The sequence below is a fragment of the Oryzias melastigma genome, linkage group LG3 (genome assembly GCF_002922805.2).
Source record: "Oryzias melastigma strain HK-1 linkage group LG3, ASM292280v2, whole genome shotgun sequence".
Classification (NCBI taxonomy): Eukaryota; Metazoa; Chordata; class Actinopteri; order Beloniformes; family Adrianichthyidae; genus Oryzias; species Oryzias melastigma.
The window spans coordinates 21,723,963-21,745,815 of NC_050514.1; the positions used below are offsets into that span (position 1 = coordinate 21,723,963).

Below are 21,853 nucleotides of genomic sequence, written 5' to 3' on the forward strand. Positions count from 1 at the left end.
ATCCTTTTCTTTTTTTAATTTTCCAGGATAAAACCAGAGTGGTTTCTCCCATTATTGACGTCATCAACATGGACAATTTTCAGTACGTGGGAGCTTCGGCTGACCTGAAAGGAGGTAAAGTCCATTCAGCCAGTAGAAAAGCTCTGGCAGTCAAAGTGTGTTCATTAAACTTTTAGAGTATTGGCTTCTTAATACTTTGAGTTACGCTGCTGTTATCTTGACAGCAGCTTTAATAGTCTTGGCAGCCAGCCCTGCGCCCCGTGAACTGATTCCTCTGTTGTTTTTTCCCACAGCCAGTCAGGGTTTCTGCCAAGCACATGCCCACCCAGTTTAGTTTAGCAGCTTTTTTGTGCATAGACGCCAGTCCAGTGGCCATTCCAGCGGCATGAAATCTAATTATGAAATCCCGCTGCTGTTTGGTTTAATCAACTAAACTGTCTTGTTTGTGTTTAGGCTTTGACTGGAATCTGGTGTTTAAATGGGACTACATGACTCTGGAGCAGAGACGAGCCAGGCAAGGCAACCCCATCGCCCCCATCAAGTAAGCCCCACGCTGAAAAAGAATGCCACTACACCTGAGGGCATGTGCTGTACACGTGGTATTCTGCTCCCCCACCTCCAGGACTCCAATGATCGCAGGAGGTCTGTTCGTCATGGATAAAGAATACTTTGAGCAGCTGGGAAAGTATGACATGATGATGGACGTGTGGGGAGGAGAAAACTTGGGTGAGTACAATAAAAAAAAAGTCTCCATTGAAGCAGAGCAGTCACAATCGTCTACATTTCTGTGGCAGAACCATGAGGAAGGGGACTATCGCTGACATTCGTACAAAGTGATCCTCCCACCTTACAATACAGCTTTGAAAATGACAGTGGTGCTGTTATTCCAGTCAAAATGGAGAGATCATTCTTGTCTACACAATAGAGATCATTTGCAAACACAACAGCGATACAACAACAACAGCAGCAGCAGCTGCGTCTCTGCTGCTTTTGTCTGAGTTCAGCTGGGAAGTGTTTAACAGCTGACGTTCCTGCAGGCCATGCGGTGATTCAGAGCCGGACTGACAGTTCAGACACGGCTTCACTCGTGTGCTCATTTAGACCACATTCTTTCATTGCTGCAGAGCATGCCAACACATGACGTTTTTTAACTGAGAAGTGTGCTTAAAAAGACTGTAAAAGCTGACGGGGGCCCTGTGCGTGTGTGTTTTCCAACAGAGATCTCCTTCCGCGTGTGGCAGTGCGGCGGCAGTCTGGAGATCATCCCTTGCAGCAGAGTTGGCCACGTCTTCAGAAAGCAGCACCCATATACCTTCCCTGGGGGCAGCGGGACCGTGTTTGCAAGGTGAAGTTCATTCGAATGATAGAAAACATTCAGATATGTTCACCTCTTATTAAAATGAGATGTTCACAAGTTTATACAACAATCTAATTTTTGAAGACATTTTTGTATTTTTTTTCCTCATAAATTTTGACTTTATTTTCATCTCAAAAACCACTTTCAGTTTCCCTCATCTACAAAAGTTTCTTTTAAAGGGGCTTTTCTTAAGCCTTTCAAAGTAAACTATATTCATATATGATCATCTGTTACCTTTGGAACACTAAAAACACATTATTTATGAAATACCAGTTATTTTTGTGAACTCTTGTCATACCTGAAAGTAAAATGAGGCTCCAACTTTCGCCCCTTGAGGGTCCCGTCCATTTCATGACGTCAATGTAGAGCCGTCCTTGTCAGCATGTCACCCACGACAAAAAAAAAAATCAAATTTTTGTTTTATTGATGTACATACAGTGCAGCCTGGGGGTTTATCTCCAAAATTTGGCACAGACAGAATGATGATGGATAATGGATTCATTTTGTGGTGAAATTCGGTCAAAATAATGCAGACAAGAACACCAGATGAACATTTCAGGATTTATTGAAATGATGAGAACATTGTTCTGATTAGCACTGGTTGTGAACGTTTTTCTCTTTGAAGCCCCATTAATCTCTGTATCAAAAGTCCTTTGCTCAATAATTCATGTTTAAACCAGTTCTTCTAATTTGTTGCTGGCTTTCTCCACCAGCAAATAGTCTGCTCCCCTTTTCTACCACGAAATAGTCTGCTCCCTTTCTCCACCAGGAAATAGTCTGTTGCCTTCCTCCTGTTGTCTTCCCTTTAGCCCCCGTCTGCTTGAGACATTCTCTGATACGTTCAGGATCCATCCCAACATGCCGTGTGTATTCATCACCAGAACTTTCTTCTCAAAGTTTAAACACTAAATCGAAGAAGTGTTTCTTGGCCACCACTACACTGGATCACACCACAGACAGCCGTCATCTGCACACAAGCGAGGAGTGGGGGATCTCACGAAGCTCGCGGATCACCGCTAGCTTTTTTTTTTTCTTCACAGCCCTATTCTGATATATGAAAGTCATATAATTCTGGCTGGGCATAAACAATAGTAATAATTTCTCCTCCATGATCAATTTTCTGACAGTTAGCCCTTCTTTTAATTGAAAAGGATGCCGTCCATTTGTCGCTACCATATCTGAGTCCCTGATTGGTCAAAGTTCAACTAGTTTAACTTTTAGCGCACGCTCAATAGCTGCACGTGTTGTTCGTAGAGCTCAAAAATAAACGTATACACATAGTTAACGTAGTGATTTGAAGTGGTCGCTTGAACACGCATTGCTAAAGCAGGTTTGAACGTAGCTTCATTGCTAATTGTTAAATCAGATCAGTTTGAAAATCTGCTATATGTCAGATATCTTGCTAAACTGCGTCCTAACCAGCAGTGGATTGTGTGAAAAGTAAAAAAAAAAAACAGGTATTTGGAAGCTTTTGGTAAAAGTCACTCAGTTTATTGTGCTCTAAATAGTTTTTTATTTTGTTCCATCATTTTTCATCCATGACTTCTCAATCTTTTTCCTCTAAAACCCAATTTTTAATGGCTGCAATGGTCCTTGAGCACTATTATCACGATTTCTATGAGACCACACCAGCGTGCCATAGATGCCAATGAGTTAGACGGTTGTCATGGAGATGCAGCCAATGTAGCTGAGAGCTCCATAAAGCTGCTGAGGAGCCTGTTGTTGGGTTGAAAGGTCAAGGATGAGCACTGAGAATCCCATTTTTGAGCCAACAAGCCTTTTAAGTGTGCAGACAGTTGGATTGCGGACAATTCTTTGACAACTTGGCGAGGAGCGTCTGCTGATGACGCTGATCAGACGTGATTGAAAACCTCAGAAGAGCCACTAAATGGAAGGTTTTTTTTTTTTTCTTCCATTTGTCTCCATCATTTTATGGTCACTCTGCTGCCTTAAATGGTATTTAATCTCCTAGGATAAACAGGGTCCTGTCGATGTGCTTTAGCTCAGGCTGAGGAATGTGTTTTCTTTGTAGTTTTAATGAAGATTTATACCGACTATTTGTGCATACATCATTTTAACTAAAGATTTACTGTTGTATTTTTTAAACGGCATCAAGAAAGTTAAAGAAATAAATCAAAAATGAATTTTGCAAGTACAAAATCTAACATTTAACACAATGACTGAACCAAAAAAGGTGTAAAATGATACAAGGATGAGTCTGTCCTCTGAGCTTATTGAAGGCATCGGATGAGAGGAGATTTCAAATGACTTTTCATTTCTTCTTGCCTCAATAGTAATTAAAAATGTATCATCTTAACTTGAAACAAATGGCCAATATTTATTTGCAAGTTTATTACATTTTTGTCACATTTGGAACCTTTTCCATAGTAATTTAACCAGACATTGAGACATGACTCCATCTTTAATCTCCAAGTTTTAGTTGGATGCAAAAGTCTGATCTTTAAAAAAAATAAGGAAAAACATGTTATCTATTGCAGTAGATCAAGGCGGATCAGATTCTATTGTTTTCTTCCTTCGGTGTACATAACATCCGTGTAACTAAATAGTCTGTGTGTTTTCCTGGATGTCTTTAAAGGTGTTCGTTAGATCGCAGCATTTTGAGTCAAGTTTAAAAGGACTTTTTGAATCAGAGCCAACACTGAGTCTATATGTGAAGAACTGAGGCGATAAATACTCAAATCACTACTGTTGTAGAGAGGATAAGGATATTTGACATTAAGTATAATCAAAGTATTTAAAATCTCAGGCTGTGCCGTAATTTTTTAAATACTCACTAGTGCACTATATAGTACATGCCTCATTTTGTACAATTCTAAAAACAAGGGCCATAGAAATTTCCCAGAAGTCTCTGCTCCTAGATTGGCGGATATAGACCATAAGACAGACCACAAATAACAAGTAGTGAATTACTTTTAAATTAGCGAATGAGTGAATGAGTAAAGTAATTTAAATCCATTTTCATCAAGTACCTAAATACTTAATCAAAAGTAACTTGCCCAACACTACATAATTTACTGTTCAATGGTAGAAGAATTTGTAATTTATTCTGATGCTTTTTTATTTTGAAATGGTAGAAAGAGCATTTGTTAATTAAAGCTTATATTTTGGGGGGGGGCATGCAGCATTTCAAGAATTAACCTTTCAATTCAATGGTAAAAGATTGTCAAATTTCCCCAGAAAAGCGCTAAAAGCCAGTTTTGTTGAATGGTCTGTCTGCACAGTGGCTCTTCGGATGCTCACATGGACAAACCGTCGACATGTCTGCAGCAGAATGCGGCTCTTTTCGATGATTCATAAGGCCTTCCCGTTTTATCACTCAATTCCACTCATAACTCCTTCATTGGGAGGGGCTGAAGGAGGCAATCACTGTCATCTTCAATTCATCAAATTGCTGCTGTGATAAGTGAATTATTAAAAATGACTGTGTTTTCTTGCGCCAAATCGTCCTAAAGTTCTCTACAGGTCACTCTGTGGTTTTTAGCAATCCAATGCATGCATCAATCTGGATGTTTTTTCATGATTTTCCATGCAAATGCATCTACTGCTTATTTATAGCAAAAGAGGAAACAAACAAAATACACTGACATGCATTTTTATGCAAAGTTTAAAATACCGGAGATCTCCAGAGAAAGAAAATGTAACATCAGCATTTAGACTGAGTGAACAGAGGGCTACAGGGACAGGAAAACCATTGCAATCCCATGTGTGTATCCAGTAGAGCTCTGCCCCCTGGTGGCTGTGAGATGTTCCAGCAGGAGGGGATACACAGTCAGAATGTTGAAGCCTTTTTCTGAGACTTTTTCTTTGCCACAGTTCCACATTCGGTCCCCTTTATACCGCTCTTTGCCCCTCTTCTCATTTGCACTCTTGTCTGTCATCTGTCGCACCCACTCCACTCCCCTGTCCTGATTTAGTTTTTCTGCCTTCTCGTGCAGGAACACAAGGAGAGCTGCAGAGGTGTGGATGGATGAGTATAAGAATTTCTACTATGCAGCCGTCCCCTCGGCCAGAAATGTACCCTATGGAAAGTAAGCACTTTGAACAATTACAATAATCTGTCAACAAAAAATGTATTTCAAACTAACAGTAATTTGACTCTTTAGTTTATTGTAAAAAGAAATTCTGTGAAAATATGTCAGAATGTGTCAAAAACAGAAAAAAAACGGTTGATAAAAATTGTGAAGTATTGTTATCTTTGCCATTTATAACCCTAAAAAGTATGTAAACACTTTGAAGTGATTGTCTGACGTGGACCTGCCACGTATATGCTAACAGTCCTGTTGCCAGAGCTGAGCGCGTTCTGATTTTTAATTTTTCACTTTTTAATTTACGTCTAATGTCCTGCCTTATTATCTCTGTCAATTTCATCAAACAAAAGCAACAGTTATCAAACTCCAGAGGGCCTAAGATTTAATTAATCTCCAATACTGTCACTTTTGTCTGTTTTTCATGGCTTTCTGGAATAATAACTAACTAGAACTGGGCAAAAAAAAACAAGTTTGGTCATCCTGACTAATATTTATGTCTGCTTCTCAGTATCCAGAGTCGCTTGGAGATGAAGAAGAGGTTAGGCTGCAAACCTTTCAAGTGGTACCTGGACAACGTTTACCCTGAACTGAGGTAAAAAAAAAAAGCATAAAAAAAGAAAAAAGCCATTTGAGTTGAGTTGTATCATAAAGTGTGAGGGAAAAGTCTGTTCTTATGTAGCGGCTCTTAAGATGGAGAAACCCTACTTTCCATTACTATTTTTTTTGTTTCTAAAAGCTTCTGTTATCGTAACTGCCTTGATGATACATTCATTTCCCTTTTGTTTTATGTTAAATATTGTGAAAAGGAACCAAGAAATGTATGCTTTCTTTTAAAAAAAAAAATGGCTACAATGGTTCTGTTTAGGGTTCCGGATCACCAGGACATCGCTTTTGGGGCCCTGCAACAGGGAGGAAACTGCCTCGACACCCTGGGCCACTTCGCTGATGGGGTGGTGGGCATCTACGAATGCCACAACGCCGGGGGAAACCAGGTAGTGTTACCACGACTACACTCACAGGTCAGCCCATGACATCTCTGCTCCTGCAGCACCTGGGGGAGGACAGGGTGGAGGTGCAGTACCTGTGGTGAGGGCACAGCAGGGTGTTTCCTTGCAGGCAGCAGTGGATGTCAGACATGGGTGTGTGTTTCCACAGGATGTATTTTTGTTTTATTTTGACCATTAAACAAAATTATCAGGGAAATTACTAACTGCAAAATCTGCATCTGAAGGAGAAGGATGTGAAACACTTAAAAATGTGTCTACACTGATGTTCAGTTAGTGAAATGATATAAATGTTTAAGGAGAATTTCTCAGTCCACTTGGAGTATTCTTCTCCATCTGCGTGGCAGAACTTTTCCTCCTCGTCTCTGTGACTCTGCAGTTTGTTAAAATGCTCCTCTCCAAAAATAGCATGGCAGGTGTTGAGCAGAAAACTGCTACCATGTGAAGTTACAGACAACTGGCTGAAGGTGTCACATTTAACACCGCTTCCTTGCACTTTTTGTCCCCCAAGTTATTCTTAGCTTTTGCAACAAAGCAACTGCAGTAAAATTCAAGTAAAATTAGGTTTGCTAAAAGTTCCACATCTAAAAAAAAAAAATGTTTTGGGTGTTTTTAACACATTCTTAAACCATTTTTCTCATGATGAAGGGTATGTATAAAGAAAATTGACATTAAAACTGTGTTACTGATTGTGTCTTTGTTCAAATTGTGGTGAATCAGCTTATAAAGTTTGTTACGTACAATATATAATCAGCAAAATACAAAATACCATTCTGATGAATCCACTTCCTCGTTTTTCTCACCAGAGTTAGCATAAGGCTCAAACTGGATAGCTCCAATATTGCTCTATTTTTGCTGCACCGGTAATGCTAGGTTGGTGGTGTGAGGGGCTGTAAGCTAGCAGGAGAGCGTGTAAACAGGTGGATGATGGGAAGTAAGGGAGGGCTTACTCCACTCCAATGTTCCCGCCAACAACCCAGAGGCGAATTTCTGTTGAACTTCTGCCGCCCTGCAGAAACTATGTCCTACAAAACGACATATATATATAGAGATTTTTTTTATTTTTATGAAAAGACCACTGGGAACACTTTGTAAAAAGATTGAAAGATGATCAGAGCGGGACTTTAAAGCTGGACAGTCACTTGCTTAGTGGCGTATTTAAACAGAAGCCACTTAACTTTTCTGCTTTGCTGAAACGATCATTTCAAGCTGTTAGACTTTAAACAAATCATTTTAGTTGCAAACATACAGAACTTCAACAAGGGAGAGTGAAAAAATAAAATAAAATAAAAATAATAATTAAAAATGGGAGGGAGGATAAGCAGTGCGCACTGAAGACGTCTATTAATTACTGTTGTGTCCAGTGCTGAAAAAAAAGAAAATTAAACTGAATAAGTTTGGCCTTAAAAGCTTAATATGCTCAACTCAGTTGGTCCATAGTTTAATAAACACTGATTTTATGAGACGAGTGGAAAAGAGATTATTTCTATCGAAAAGATATTGTTTACAATATTTACAAAGTCTGATTCTGTGGAAAGATATTGTTTACAATATTTACAAAGTCTGATTCTGTGGGGAGCTCAACGTCTCGTTATTACTTTTTTAGCGGCTGATGTGAACTTTGCAATGCATTTTTATTTATTTGAATAGTGTGTTTTTTTTAATACGGTTATGTAAAAATTGAAAAAATACTTAGAAGTTGTTAAATTAGATGAGGATATTAAAAAAAACAAATAATGTTCTCTTATCTTTTTGTTGTCTGTAAATTCTTATTTGTTTGAAATGCAATTTCTGCGGTGAGATGTTTTTGGACTCAAGCTATTATATAATAAAACGTGGCTAAAAAATATCAAGTTCAATACTATTTAATCTGTAGAATTGAGGTTGTTCCCCTCAGATTATTCTGTAACTGAATTCATTGGATTAAATTATGTTTATTTGAATATTTTAGAATTTAAGAATAAGAATATTTAAGAATATGGCTAAAAGCATACATTTATTGTATTGACTGAATCATGTTTCTCTACTAACATTTTGACTTCTGTGATTGTTGGTGAAGGAATGGGCCTTAACCAAGGACAAATCGGTCAAACACATGGACCTGTGTCTAACTGTAGTGGACAGAACAGCTGGTTCCCTCATCAAACTACAAGGCTGTCGAGAAAATGACAGTCGTCAGGTAAACTCTGAAGAATGATTCTCTGAAACCATGTTGTGTTTTGGATTTGTAAAACCGTGTCTTCTGTTTCAGAAATGGGAGCAGATCGAGTCGAACTCGAAGCTTCGTCACGTAGGTAGCAACCTGTGCCTGGACAGCCGCAGCGCCAGGATGGGAGGACTCACTGTGGAGGTCTGCAGCTCCAGCCTCACGCAACAGTGGAAGTTCACCCTCAATCTACAATCATAGGGGGCGCTGCAGACCCCCCTCCCGTAAGACTTTGACAATGGACCAAGACATACAAGGAGACATGCACAAAATGATTGGAAAAACCTAAGAACGACAAGCTCCTCCTTCACAGAGGTGCAGCTACTCACCTGAAAACCCCTCTCCTCTCCCTCCCTGAAACAATGAGCCGACCAGCGGAGGGGAGGGGCTCCGTAGACCATAATGGATCCAACGAATGGGAGAGGGACGCCACGATCAGGAGGCTTTTGTTCCAGTCGACACGCCTCTGTGTTTTCTCGTCAAAAGGAAAAGCGAATTTCTTTTATTGCTGGAAGAAGCAGAACTATCCGGCATGAGTATTTTATTTTGTATTTCTGATTTTTAATTTGTTGGTGGTAAAAACTCCAGGGACATGGGGCAGGAGCTTTTTCAGTTCTTGAAGGAATCTTCTAAAAGCAGGTGGAGGCCTGGGATTGCAGTTTTCAGGGGGCGGGGTGATGTCAGATAGGAAATGGACCTTGAGTTTTTCATGTGTACTCTAAATGGTTTACAGAAATCTCAAAGAAAATCAAAGTGTGGGGAGAAAGAGCCCCTGGTGTTCTTTTTTTTTTCTTTTTTGTTGTTGTTGTGTGTCTGTCTTTTGCTACAGATTGTATCAGGCAAAGACGAGCCTTTGAGTGGGTTGGGTGTTCCCAGAAATGGAAAATTTCAGCCGGCTGCTCCTCCAAAAACACAAATGATCCTCTGCATCTGTCTTTTTTCTTTCTTTTATTTACTGATGTGGAAAAGCAGAACTTCTTTTTTAATTTTATTTAAAATTTCAGGAAAACCAGAACCCAAAATGTTTTAAAATGTTTCCATCTTACTTTTGCAGTTGTTGTCCTTTGCCTTGTCGACGTTATTGGAGGATTACTCTTAAATAATCCGTCTGGAGTCATGGCGCACTTTCTGCTCTAGATCAGACAGATGTAGTCCATTAACAGATTATTGCACCATTCGTGCAATTACCAGGACTGCTCAGCTCTCTCTGACCTCCTCAGCGATGCAAATTAAAGAAGGAAACTCCACACTGACACTGCAACACAGTACTAGTATTTGAATGACTCACAGGTCCTCCTGAAATCAGTAAAAGTTTGTTTTGGTTATTGTAACTTGATTATACATGAGAAATCTCAGTGGTTTCACTAGTTTCTGCTGACACTTTCTAGAATCTTCTAAAGACTCAAAGATGAAGTAAAGATAATTTATTCCTGCAGACTCTGAGTTATCATCAAGCAGCACACTTTGGACTCCCCTTACTATCTTTATTCCGTCTCCTCGACCACATTTAAATCTGAGGTCATATTTTTTAAAGGCTGTAATCTCTTCCAGGGCTTCCTCATCACTTCGTCTTTGCTCTTCTGGGTCCTTCACGCTTTGATGAGTTGATGATAGTGTGACTCATCAGGCGTTTTTGAGGAAACACCTAAACCAGAGCTCCGATCTCACAGAGTCTGCTGTCACAGTCCTGTTTAAAGCTGCCAAAAAGACCGTATGCTTGCTGTGACCATCGGATATCCTTGTCTTCTGCTTTTGTTTACCGTGTCATGTTCGTTCATTTTCCTCTGTGGACTAATGGGAGCTGGGAAAGCTGGCTCCATCTGCTTCAAAAAGCCTATCCTGTGACTTGATAGGCTGTGCTGGGGAGCACATGACCCACAGCTGTGGTAAATAGGAACAAGATGGAGTCTGAATGTGAGCATCATTTGTCTCTGATGCTGTTTTGAGTTTATAAAACAACACTCTGCCTGCTCACTCTAGTGACGTGAATACACTTCAGCTCTAATTTAACTTTGATTATAAACTAAATCAATATGTTTTAATCTAATTTACATTAAAACAAATATAATTTACAGATAAATCCTAGATTACGAAGAGGATTGGGGGGTCAAATTATATCAATTTCTCACTGATCATTCATGTGTTTTAGCTTCCTCTAATGTCACGTTTGCAATACTCAGTGAAAGGAGGGCAAAAGGTTTTGGAGGGGAAACTTGAAGCTTGTTTTCTCAGCTCTTGAGTGGATTTTGTTCACAGTGAACATGATAACCAAACTGCACACACCTGAGTGGCCACAGCATGGCTGTCTGCAGCCACAGTGCACTTCTTGTTAAGCCTTTTTCTTTTCAAACTAGTCTTATCGTAATAATTATGGCAAGATTTTTTTTTTAATCTTTTGTGTTAAGAAAATCCACAAATTTCTGTGAAGTCTAGTTCATGTTTTTGATCGGATGATTAAATGTTTACATCTTTAGCACAGAGTGCCAAAGTTCCTTCCTGTATTTTTTTTTTGTTTGTTTTTTCTGTGTGAAGAAGAATGAAAGGGCGCAAACCTTTATTCGGATGATTTGTTCTGTGTTGCTGAATGTGATGGAAACTTTTTTTTTTTCTTTCAGTCTTAAGTTGGATGTGTAAAGATCGCAGAGAGCAGCTGATGTGGTCTGTTTTCTTTTAGGGCAGTAGATTTAAAAAATGCATTCTTTTAATGTGTTCAAACTTGTGAATGAAAGCAGATGTTTGTCAACCAGTCACACACGGAGAGGGGAAAGTCGTCTGGAAGCGTATCGGAAATGGTTAAAGTCTCATTTAAATCCGGGAAATTTTGCATATTATCATTTTTTTTAAATGAGGAAATAAAAATATTCTTATTTGATTGAGTTTAACTGAACAGGGGAAGGTTTTGTGTTCTCTCAGCTTTTCCTTTAAATAACTGAAACTCCTTCTCACCCAGCCGACGGCTCAGCCCCTCCCAGGGTTAAAGTCATGGCTAACATATGAAAATCCCTGTTTAGACATCCAGCTCGGAACTCTTTAAGCTTCCATTTTTGCTTTGAGCGGCTGTCGTGGTGTGTGAGTCACAAAACACACTTGGAAAACAATGCTGTTAGGGGTTTAGTGGACAGTTATGACTCATAGTAACCAGTGGGGAGGGACGAGAGCGATGTGCAAAAAGAGTGTTTTATCCCAGTCAACTTAAAATACAAAGATGGGCTCTGTGACTCCCGCAGTCACACATGTAAAAGTGTATATTTTTGTATATACCTACATGGGTGTGTGTACAGTATGTACATATATACACAGTGTACTCAGCTGCGGTTACTAGTTTTGTCAGACTGTACAGCGCTTCTAACTGTTCCCTGTTTTATAAATACTGCAGAAATTCAACTTTCAACAAGGAAAAATTATTAACTTAAATAAAAGCATTTATATATATAAAAATAGATCGAGGCCAAAATGTCTGAGATTTTTGCTTTGTTTTTTGTGGGCTAATGTACATATACACAAACATACCAGCACATCATGTTTTAGCTGAAAAACATTCATTTTCTTTAAAGGAACCACATCGAGGGAACTTAAAATGAAGACACATTTATACCTCAGAGCTGACATTTAATGTCAGGAGCGACTACAAATGAACAAATCTGACATTATGAAAAATGTACTGGCATTTAAAGATATTTTCTATAAGCTATTTCCTTTTGGTGGTCCTTTAGATTCAAGATCAGATTGATAATGATGTCTATTGGGACTTCTGTTTATATGTTTTGTCATTATTTCAATTTTCAAACTGTTTCTAAATACCCACAATATGATGCAACCTTTAAGAAGCATTTCATAAAAGGATCTCTTGACAGATACCAAAACATCCATCCATCCATTCATTCATTCATCAATCTTCTGCTGCTGGTGCAGAGCTGGTTAGAGATTCCAACACCTCTGCTTTTCCAAGACAATTCCAACATAATCCCTTTACAGTGAAATAGCCTGATATAGTAACAGTCTTAGTCATATTTTCACTGAAATCTGGGCTAAATTTACCTTTGTTTTCCACTATGACACACTTAAAATTTTGGATGTAAAAAAGACCACAGCAACAAGATTACCCATCATAGTGTGAATATGTGAATTTTTAGCTAAGATCCACTCACCACTGAGAACAGATTGAGTTTTGGCCTATCTATAATAGTGGATCATGTCAAAAATGTTTAAAAAACAAACCAATAGTTTCTGATCTGATCTGCCATGACAGATTAAATTTTTTATGTTTTTTATTTTTTTTTACCTCTTAAGGTATTCTAAAAAGAACTGAAGGGGGGGGAGCCTTGCATGGTTAAAAAGAAATTACAAAAAAGCAAATAAATTTTCCCATTTTTTGAAAATCGTTTTTACCTTAAAAAACAAAAACAAAAAAACAGCCAAGGTTCAATAAAGACTAGAGTAACAAGATTAGCAATCATAGTGGAAATATGTGTATTTTTAGCCAAAAATGATTCATCACTGAGCATAGAATTAGTTTTGACCTATGAATTTTTATATTGTATTGTAAATAAAAGAATAAACTTTTTATTAAAAAGGGGGGGATTCACTTTTATCTGCCATGACAGATTAAAGCCTTTTTAACCTCTTAGGGTATTCTAAACGGAGCAGAAAAAAAACATTCTTAAAAACAAATTATATAATAAAGCTTTTTTCTCCTATTCTGGAAAATCATTTTGACCTTTTTTTTAAATAAAGATGCAGACAGCATTGTAGAGCATCAACTCTGCTCTGCAAACATGCGTTTCACCTCCTCTCCAGCAGGGGGCGACCGTACAACCAGCGGACACGCGTGAGCGAGGAGGAAGAAGGGACTCCGACAGAAAGGCTTTAGAATCTGATTAGCTTAGTCAGCAGAGACGGTGCGGATCTGTCTGTGTGGAGATTCAAAAGACCGAATAAATATGAAAAACGAAGGAATCGAGGGAACAGAACGGTTTCTGAGCCCGGACAAAGGCCGAGGCCTACGGGCGCTGAGGCACTTCGCTGTGGGGGAGCTGGTGTTTGCCTGCCCTGCCTACTCCTACGTGCTGACAGTGAATGAGAGGGGGGCTCACTGCGAGCACTGCTTCACCAGGTAACCCGCAGCACCTGAACACACGTCCTACAGGATGATATAGTGACTTTTATTTTAGTTCAGAGATCAGTGACCCTTCTGAAATAGATGTTAAAGCTGTTAAGGAGATACTGCAGACTTTAAATGTGTGTTCACTGGAAAAGCAACTCACCTGACTGTAGCTTTTGATGTTAAAATGCAGAAAAAGGCAATTTCACAATGCTAAACCTAAACACAGTTGCAGTTAGCATAGTAGCTCTTGATAAACCTGCACTAATTATCACATTCATGGTGTCAAACCAAGCAGCACCTGCTTTATTCAGCTCAAATAAACCAAAAATATTTATAATGTTTTATTTCCAAAGCTTAAGTGATGATAATTGAGTATTGGGGGCATCTAAGAGGAGGTAAAGGTGAACCTATCACTAAAGTTAACTTCAGTATTTTTGGAATTCTAGACAACAACAAAAAAACTCATTTGAGATTAAATGTTATTTAGCTGTTTTTAATGATTTATATTTTTTGTTCCAAACATATCTCCTCAATCGCACGTGCCTTAGCCAGGCTGCCATTAGACTACTGAAAGGTTAGGGTGCTAAATATAGACGTCTGGGATCTAAGAGGACGGCACGAGGAAGAGGAAGGCAAAGTGCGCGCGTGGCTTTGAATTTAGATCAAAATCAATAGGAATATTGATTTTTTTTTTCTTATGAAAGAAAAGACTAGCTCTTGTAAAATCATTACTATAATGTCTTGGTGTTTGGGATGTCACATTTTATAATGTCACATTATATTCCTTTAACTCTGACTAAACTTTGTAGTATCATTTTATTTAGTGTGTTTTTTAACACTTGGAAAGCTTTTCCTGTTGAGTTAAATGTTGTTTTGGCTCCATTATCAGATAGAGATGATCCTGTCTATAAAAAAATTACACTTTTTCTTTTACATTTTTACAGGAGAGAAGACCTTTTTAAGTGCGGTAAATGTAAACAAGCCTACTACTGCAATGTTGACTGTCAGGTAAGGTCTGTTTGTGCTGTTGCATTGGGGCTGTGGGGTTTGAGCATTGAAGTGACCTGCATTTACTTTGGCTCCTGTTGTTCTTGTCAAATATTGAGTTAAACAGCTTCCTGTTTTTTTTGTGTAGAGAGGGGATTGGCCCATGCACAAGCTGGAGTGTGTGGCTATGTGTACCCACGGAGAGAACTGGTGTCCATCAGAGACGGTCAGGCTGGTGTCCAGGATCATCATGAAACAGGTGAAGAAGTTTGTTTGAGATTTTGTCCTTTTTTTTTGAAGATGCTCAGCATTGAGAAGGGAGCAGTGAAATCAATAACCAAGACTGGATGAGACATTTTTGCATTTAAAGGCAGAAATTTAAAGAGTTAGATGAATTTCTATTTAAGTTTCATATCCATTCCTTAACTTACCTTACCCTTTTCTTTTGCCTCCTTGTTGCAGAGAGTTACAACGGAGCGGACCCCATCAGAAAGGCTGCTGCTGCTTAAGGAGTTCGAATCCCGTACGTTCTTTTGCACACGTGATGGGCAGATCATGGCAGTTTAGTTACATATGCACACACGTTTAGTTGCATAGTGTGTGCATGACTGTGTGTGATCTGGCTGTGTCTTTGCAGTCTGTTCCGTTTGTCTATTAATATCCTCATCTGTAGCCTCTAGTCCTGGTTCTGTCTCTTTTATTTAATCCAACTCTGCAGCTCTCTGGGATTTAAATCCCAAGCTTCTAGGATTCTATAATTTTATGTTCTTTATTCTAGTTTAACAACTACTGCTTCTTTGGCCTGGAGTGAGGAACCCATTGTTAGGAACGGATATAAATGTCTTTATTTTAGTTCAAAATCACAGAAAAAGGCAAAAGTGTTGGCTGTTTATGCCTTAAATGAAGACAAGAATTCTTTTCCTCATTTATTATGTGATAATCCAGATGAATAAAAATTTGTTCTTGATTTTTTTAAAACAAATTTGAAGCTGTAACAATCCTTGCTTCCATAATATCTCAACAAGAGCACAATTATATCAAAAACCCAGATTTAGGTTTGCCTTCAAATGATCATTTAGTCAAGCTGTTATGGCAGACTGAGCCCTGAATTGTTGCAGAGCTGACCCTACCATCTGTTTGTCACACACACTAAATGAATGTGTGATTAACTGCTCCCTTGTGTCAGTTATGGTGATGAGCACAAGCACATGCCCTGCAGCTACACTGAATGTCAAGTTGGCGATCAGTAATTGCAGAAGAAAAAATATTTTAAAATGTGTACTTCTATCATGCAGTAATTTGACTGAAAATACGTGTTGAAAATGGTGTCTTGGATCTACCACTATCTCCAAAAATTAACAGCGACCCTGATTTTCAGCAGAGTTCTGACCTAAAGACAACTTGACCTCAACATATTCAGCTGCACTGATATCAGCTGCAGAAGGATAGTGAACAAACACTGTCTGCAGACATTACAGCAAGGAGAACTTATAACTGTTACAACCAGAAAGGAACCAGAAAAAGAAATACCACCCTTGGACAATTGACAGAATATGGATTTTATCTTGTTAAATAAATAAAATAAAACACAATTCTCAAAAATAATTATGAAAGTACATTATTGAAGATGATTAGATTAATACATTTTGAATCATATCACTCCAATGTGTTTCCTAAAATGTGATTTATATTAACGATTTTTCTACTGATAAATAATCTCCACACATTTCTGAAAATTGATTTGTATATGATTTAATTGATCATGATTTCTGAAATACTGTTATGTCTGTTTACATAATCATTATCTACTTCATCTTTGTAATGGGATTTATTGATACTTAAGGATTCTTAATGACCCGAATCTGTCCAGCTAATGATCATTTTGGTAAAGAAAACTGACTTTTGTTTTTTTTTTTAAGTAAGAATGGCAGAGTGGGGGTGGGATTATATAAGTTCGCTTCCTCCCACTCTCTTTCAAGGGATCTATTGAACTTCTTGTGACAATATTAAGAGTTAATAGTTTCATTGTGTCATGTTTCATAAACAAAAGAACAAACACGTTTATTTACAAGTAGGATTTATAATTGCATTAATCACTTCGTTGAACGTATGAATGTTTTCTTATCAATTTTATGCCTAATTATCCTTTGTTGAAAAATTGATATCTTGTTTATGCATTACTCTTGCTATGTTTGCTTGAATTAAGCAAATTTCCATTCCGTTATAGAATTGGAAACTGGACCTGATTGGTCGTAATAATTCTAAATAAATTTGATCCAGCTGTTGGACCATTAACGTGGTTATTGTCTTTAACTTGACTTGTTTTTTATAAGCATTTGTCTGTTTATTATTGTTATTTCTGGCAGATTTAGACAAGATGGACAGTGAGAAAGAGGAGATGAACCAAGCGGACATCACAGCTCTGCATCATTTCTACTCCAAACACATCAGTGACCTTCCTGATGACCAGGCACTCACTGAGCTGTTTGCACAGGTAAAGCAGAATAGCATTTACTCAGAATGACAAGAATACGTTGGTTTTGTAATATTTTACCACAGTGTTTACAGATACGTAATTAAAAAACAATCGTTCATATACTTGTGAGTGTGGATCAGCTCCTTGGATTAACATGCTTTTAATTGTTTTTATAGCGTCATTTCCCTACCTTTATACAAAGTTTACCAAAAAACATTTTAATTTTAAATCGGTTAATTTTAGGTTAACTCGTAGACATTTACTCACTTAAGTTGCCTTGCTGAATTACTTTACTGTACTTTGTTTTACTCGTTTAACTTGATTTATTCTTGCTGTTTTAGCTCAGTCGTAGCTTTTTATTCTTTTTCCGCTTGTCTTTTTTGTTTTACTTTCTTAGATTTCTTATATTAATCTGCTGTGTTTTGCTCATTTAGCTGACTTTACGTTTCTCAGACTCACAGTGAGTTTCTTTTATAAATACATTTCTTTTATTCTCCATTATTTATCATGTTATTTTAACTCAAAAAGCTTACTTTTCTTTCTTCTTACCTTTTTTAGTATCTGGTGATTTCTAGCTGTGCAAAAATGTGCATCACCATTTTCAAACTCATTAAGGATGCTTAATCAAAAAGATGGGATTTAGTGGAATAACACAAAAAGCTCGCAGCACTGATCACTTGACGGGTCAATGTGCATGGAGGTTAAAATCTGCACACAATTAGACTTGGCAATCCTCTCTTAGTATTTGCTTCATTCTACTTTGTAAAAAAAGTAAATAAAATTATTTTCTGTCCTGTAATGAGACAAAAAAATTAGCAACATTTACAGAGGATTGTACTGCATATGAAATGTTTGCAACATGTTTTAATGAAAAACAAATTAGCACCATGCGGAGTCCTTTACAATCAAACATGTACAATACAGTGTCAATTTATGGCTAAATGACCATAAGTAAGGTGAGAAGTTCCTCTTTGCTCTCCTGGTTATTTTACACAAATACAGCCGCATTGTTTGTGCATCCTTCATCCTCTACTTCCTGTTCTTTTTTTGACTCCTTACCAGGTTTTTCTTGTAGTGTTGTTGCATTCACTGTTCATGATTGAAGGGAAACCATGTCCCCTCTTATCCCAAAGCTACACAAAGAATCCACAACCAAATCTCCACCTCAGGAGAATTCAACCCAGTTCTGTCTGCGCCTGTTAATCTATCCTGGTTTGTCTCTTTTTAATCTGCAGGTAAACTGTAACGGCTTCACAATAGAGGATGAAGAACTCTCACATCTGGGCTCAGCTGTTTTTCCTGAGTAAGACGCGAACACGTCCTCACACTTTAGGGTTTCATCTGTTTCCTTCTGTGACATTTATTATTGAAATGATGGGTTTGAGCTCTCTTGAAAAAAGTGATATCTACAAATTTATTGTATGGTGTGATGATTCAGACATTTTTAATATAAATGCTTTAAAACAAATGTATTTGGATTTATGACTTTTATCTAATGATAGACACATTTCATTATCTTTTCTTTCAGTGTAGCACTGATGAATCACAGCTGTAGTCCCAACGTCATAGTGACTTACAAAGGCACTGTGGCTGAAGTGAGGGCTGTGAAGGAAATAAATCCAGGAGAGGAGGTAAATTCGATAATCTCTGAAGTTTTTCATTGAAGCAGTGATGTAAGTGTTGTTTTAAGAAGTGTCCTCTGTCTTTCTGTAGATCTTTAACAGTTACATAGACCTGCTCTATCCTACAGAGGACAGAAAAGAACGGTTATTGGATTCCTATTTCTTTTTATGCCAATGTACTGAGTGCACCACCAAATCTAAGGTAAAAACAGAATTAAATCTTGTCTCTTTCTTAATAGAACTGGTTATATAAATAAATGTTAAACCTGAGTGTGTTTCTTTTTCTTGTTCACCCTCTAGGACAAGGCAAAGATGGAGATCAGGAAGCTCAGTTCTCCACCTGAGCCAGAGGAAATCAAATCCATGGTCCATTATGCCAAAAATGTCATTGAAGAATTTAGAAGAGCCAAGCACTACAAAAATATCCTTATTATAGAGATGTGCCATGACAGCTTTTCCCTTTCCTGTCTTCTCCTTTACATTTTCCTGCATAATAGCATCATTCCTTGACTCCCTTGCACCTCCCAGTGAGCTGCTGGAGATGTGTGAGCTTAGCTTGGAGAAGATGGGAGCCATTTTTGCAGACACCAACGTCTACATGCTGCATATGATGTATCAAGCTATGGGCGTCTGCCTCTATATGCAAGACTGGGATGGAGCCATGAGCTATGGGGAGAAAATTGTTTACCCTTATAGGTAAGTGATCTATAACTTTTGCACTGGTTGCACCAGTGCGTCTGACTTTTTTTCGTAGCACAAAAATTTGGTATTCATTTTCTCGACCACATTGCATTTGATTCAGCAGTTTTACATTGTCAGTTTCCTTTTGAATTTAATGTCAATAAGAGTTGAAAATGATCAACTTACAAAATGGTAAACATAAAGCTCTTTATTTGAAACACAGTTCTACAATAATGATAAATTACATTAACAAGTTGGTGCTTCCTTCTGTTTTGACTTGTTGCAAAAATGTTATTTTTGTTTGTCTGTTTTAGTGTTCACTATCCTCCCTACTCTCTGAATGTGGCATCTATGTATCTTAAACTGGGACGTCTGTATTTGGGGCTTGAGAAGAAGACTCAAGGAGTCAAAGCACTAAAAAAGGTAAATATATATATTCTCTCTCCTAAACACACCAGTTAATTTTGTAAAAACTAGGCCTTCTTTTAAAAACCAATTCCAAGAAAATTATGTTTTTGGTGTTTTTAACATGTTCTTGTGGCATTTTTCTCATGATGGACACAGAATTTAAGGTTAAAACTGCATTTTTTAGTATTTCTTTTTTCAAATCGTGATGAATAAGGAACAGATGAAAATGCTGTTTGCAGAAAGCTCTCTTTTTGTGACATAAGTGAAATGGGAGGGGCCAAGTCTCACTGGTCCGCTCCATTCTGATGCATCCACTTGCAGACCAATAGATCCATTTATGTCTTCTTTTTCCCTCATTTTAGTTTGATCAAAACTGTACAGTTAGATATCTCAGATATTGCTCTTTTGTTGCAATGTTAGCATGAAGTTGTGAGGAACTGTAAACTATTGGGAGATTGTGTAAGTAAATTCCTGCTGCACTACACAAACTTTTTCCTAGGAAATGACACAGATTTTTTTATTTTGGCTAAAATGTCATAAACCTAATGACCTAATTTTTGTCAGGCACTGGCTATCATGGAGATCGCTCACGGAAAAGACCACCACTATGTAGCAGAGGTCAAGAGGGAAATCGAGGAGCAGAAATAAATAAATGGAGACAAAAGAAGAAACAAATCACAAATGCATGGCATGCGTCTTGTTCCTGTGTTGCTACTTTTTTTAAACAGTTTTTCCCCTCTTCTTTATATGCATTCTGACTGGACGACCTTTTATTTCAGCTTGAATTACTGAAGGCATTCTTTAGGAAAAGCAAATTGCATTATTTGCAGTGGATTTGAATAACAACCACTTGAAGTATGTGTTTATAGCATCACTATAAAGATCACAAAGAATCTTGTCAGTGGGGAAGAAAATCTCAGCTGCTACCTTTCAAATGTTAAAAAAAACAAACTACAAAATTTTTATTTTGTTCCTCTGAAAAGAAAAAGGAAAACCTCCCATACATTTCTTTTTGCCGTAACAGACAATAGGTCACCCTTTTGACCTGCAGTGTTTCTCAATTTATTGTTTTTTGGTCCATAAAAGCTGGTTTTGTTCTGTGCTCATAACTGAAGTGTTTGAAATCAACAACATATTTTACAACAGAGAAGAGGTTCTTGATTGTAGATGTTTACACTGTGAAAAAAAGACTGTGCAAGATGGATATTGTAGCAGCAAAAATATAATGCAAACAAATATGTCCAAATAAGTTCCTTAATGGCATGTTATTTGTATATTGCTTGTTTTAAAGAACCACAAAGTGCTGCATGTCTGTCCATCTATTATGCATTTTTCAGTGACTCTTTCTCCCCTTCTGCACACAGCTTGTAAGACTGCTGCCGGTTTATGCAAGGAAGTGTAAATTTCTTAATGTGACTGTACACCAGGGTGCTGATCTGATTCCAAAGAAGTGAAACTGAAACACTAAAACTTTGTTCTGGATCAGAGTATCCGTCATGTCAGATTAAAAGATGGAACGCTGTACTTCTTTTCCTCATGTTGTCGTCGTATGCAGTGTTGTATCTGTTTAATGTTCTCTCTGTAAACTCTACAACCTTTATATTATCAAATATTTTGGTGAGCTGTATTGGGGCATGAGATGCATTTTATTTTGCATCTTTTAACTTTACTGTTATCTAAATGTATCATAACAACAGGGCGAAAAGACACAGAACTCTGTGCATTTGGTTGTCATATTTGTAGCACTTATGTGACTTTTTGGTCACTTACAAAATTTAGAATATACCAGTTTTTCTAAGAAAATCTAGTTGAAAAGCACCATGTTACCTAAAGTTCAACATGCTCAATTTTGTGCATTTCTGCATGGAGAGAAGATTTTTCTTGTAGATTAAGTGTGCATGTGGTTTTATCATTCTTTCTGCATGCAGGTCCTTTGATTTATAACTTGAAAATATCGTG

General features: G+C 37.7%; 2 protein-coding genes across 3 annotated transcripts in view; both read left to right on the plus strand.

Annotated features, from left to right (window-relative positions):
- Positions 1-12,065, plus strand: part of galnt2 (UDP-N-acetyl-alpha-D-galactosamine:polypeptide N-acetylgalactosaminyltransferase 2) — a 48,199-nt gene extending 36,134 nt beyond the window's left edge. The window contains exons 8-16 of one of the 2 annotated variants that reach the window (XM_024295836.2): positions 27-114; positions 454-541; positions 623-726; positions 1,219-1,345; positions 5,314-5,406; positions 5,915-5,998; positions 6,272-6,425; positions 8,470-8,589; positions 8,662-12,065. In XM_024295836.2, coding sequence (XP_024151604.1) covers positions 27-114; positions 454-541; positions 623-726; positions 1,219-1,345; positions 5,314-5,406; positions 5,915-5,998; positions 6,272-6,425; positions 8,470-8,589; positions 8,662-8,817 — 1,014 coding nt within the window. In that variant the 3' untranslated portion in view covers positions 8,818-12,065. The remainder of the gene's footprint in view (positions 1-26; positions 115-453; positions 542-622; positions 727-1,218; positions 1,346-5,313; positions 5,407-5,914; positions 5,999-6,271; positions 6,426-8,469; positions 8,590-8,661) is intronic. The other variant, XM_024295837.2, reaches the window with a different exon arrangement.
- A 1,337-nt stretch (positions 12,066-13,402) lies between these two features.
- smyd2a (SET and MYND domain containing 2a) lies at positions 13,403-21,530 on the plus strand. Its single transcript, XM_024296072.2, has 12 exons — positions 13,403-13,729; positions 14,665-14,728; positions 14,856-14,966; positions 15,170-15,230; positions 17,074-17,201; positions 18,419-18,486; positions 18,712-18,814; positions 18,897-19,007; positions 19,106-19,226; positions 19,327-19,501; positions 19,801-19,909; positions 20,459-21,530. The coding sequence occupies exons 1-12, from the start codon at positions 13,557-13,559 to the stop codon at positions 20,540-20,542; spliced, it is 1,308 nt and encodes a 435-aa protein (XP_024151840.1). The 5' UTR covers positions 13,403-13,556; the 3' UTR covers positions 20,543-21,530.
- Positions 21,531-21,853: the final 323 nt, after the last annotated feature.

What these genes read in the sequence shown, in the direction of transcription:
- smyd2a (XM_024296072.2), top strand. Translation starts at nt 13,557, where the DNA reads ATGAAAAACGAAGGAATCGAGGGAACAGAACGGTTTCTGAGCCCGGAC. An exon ending in CCAGGATCATCATGAAACAG is followed by an intron (nt 14,967 to 15,169) that starts GTGAAGAAGTTT and finishes TCCTTGTTGCAG; the next exon opens with AGAGTTACAACGGAGCGGAC. An exon ending in GCTTAAGGAGTTCGAATCCC is followed by an intron (nt 15,231 to 17,073) that starts GTACGTTCTTTT and finishes TATTTCTGGCAG; the next exon opens with ATTTAGACAAGATGGACAGT.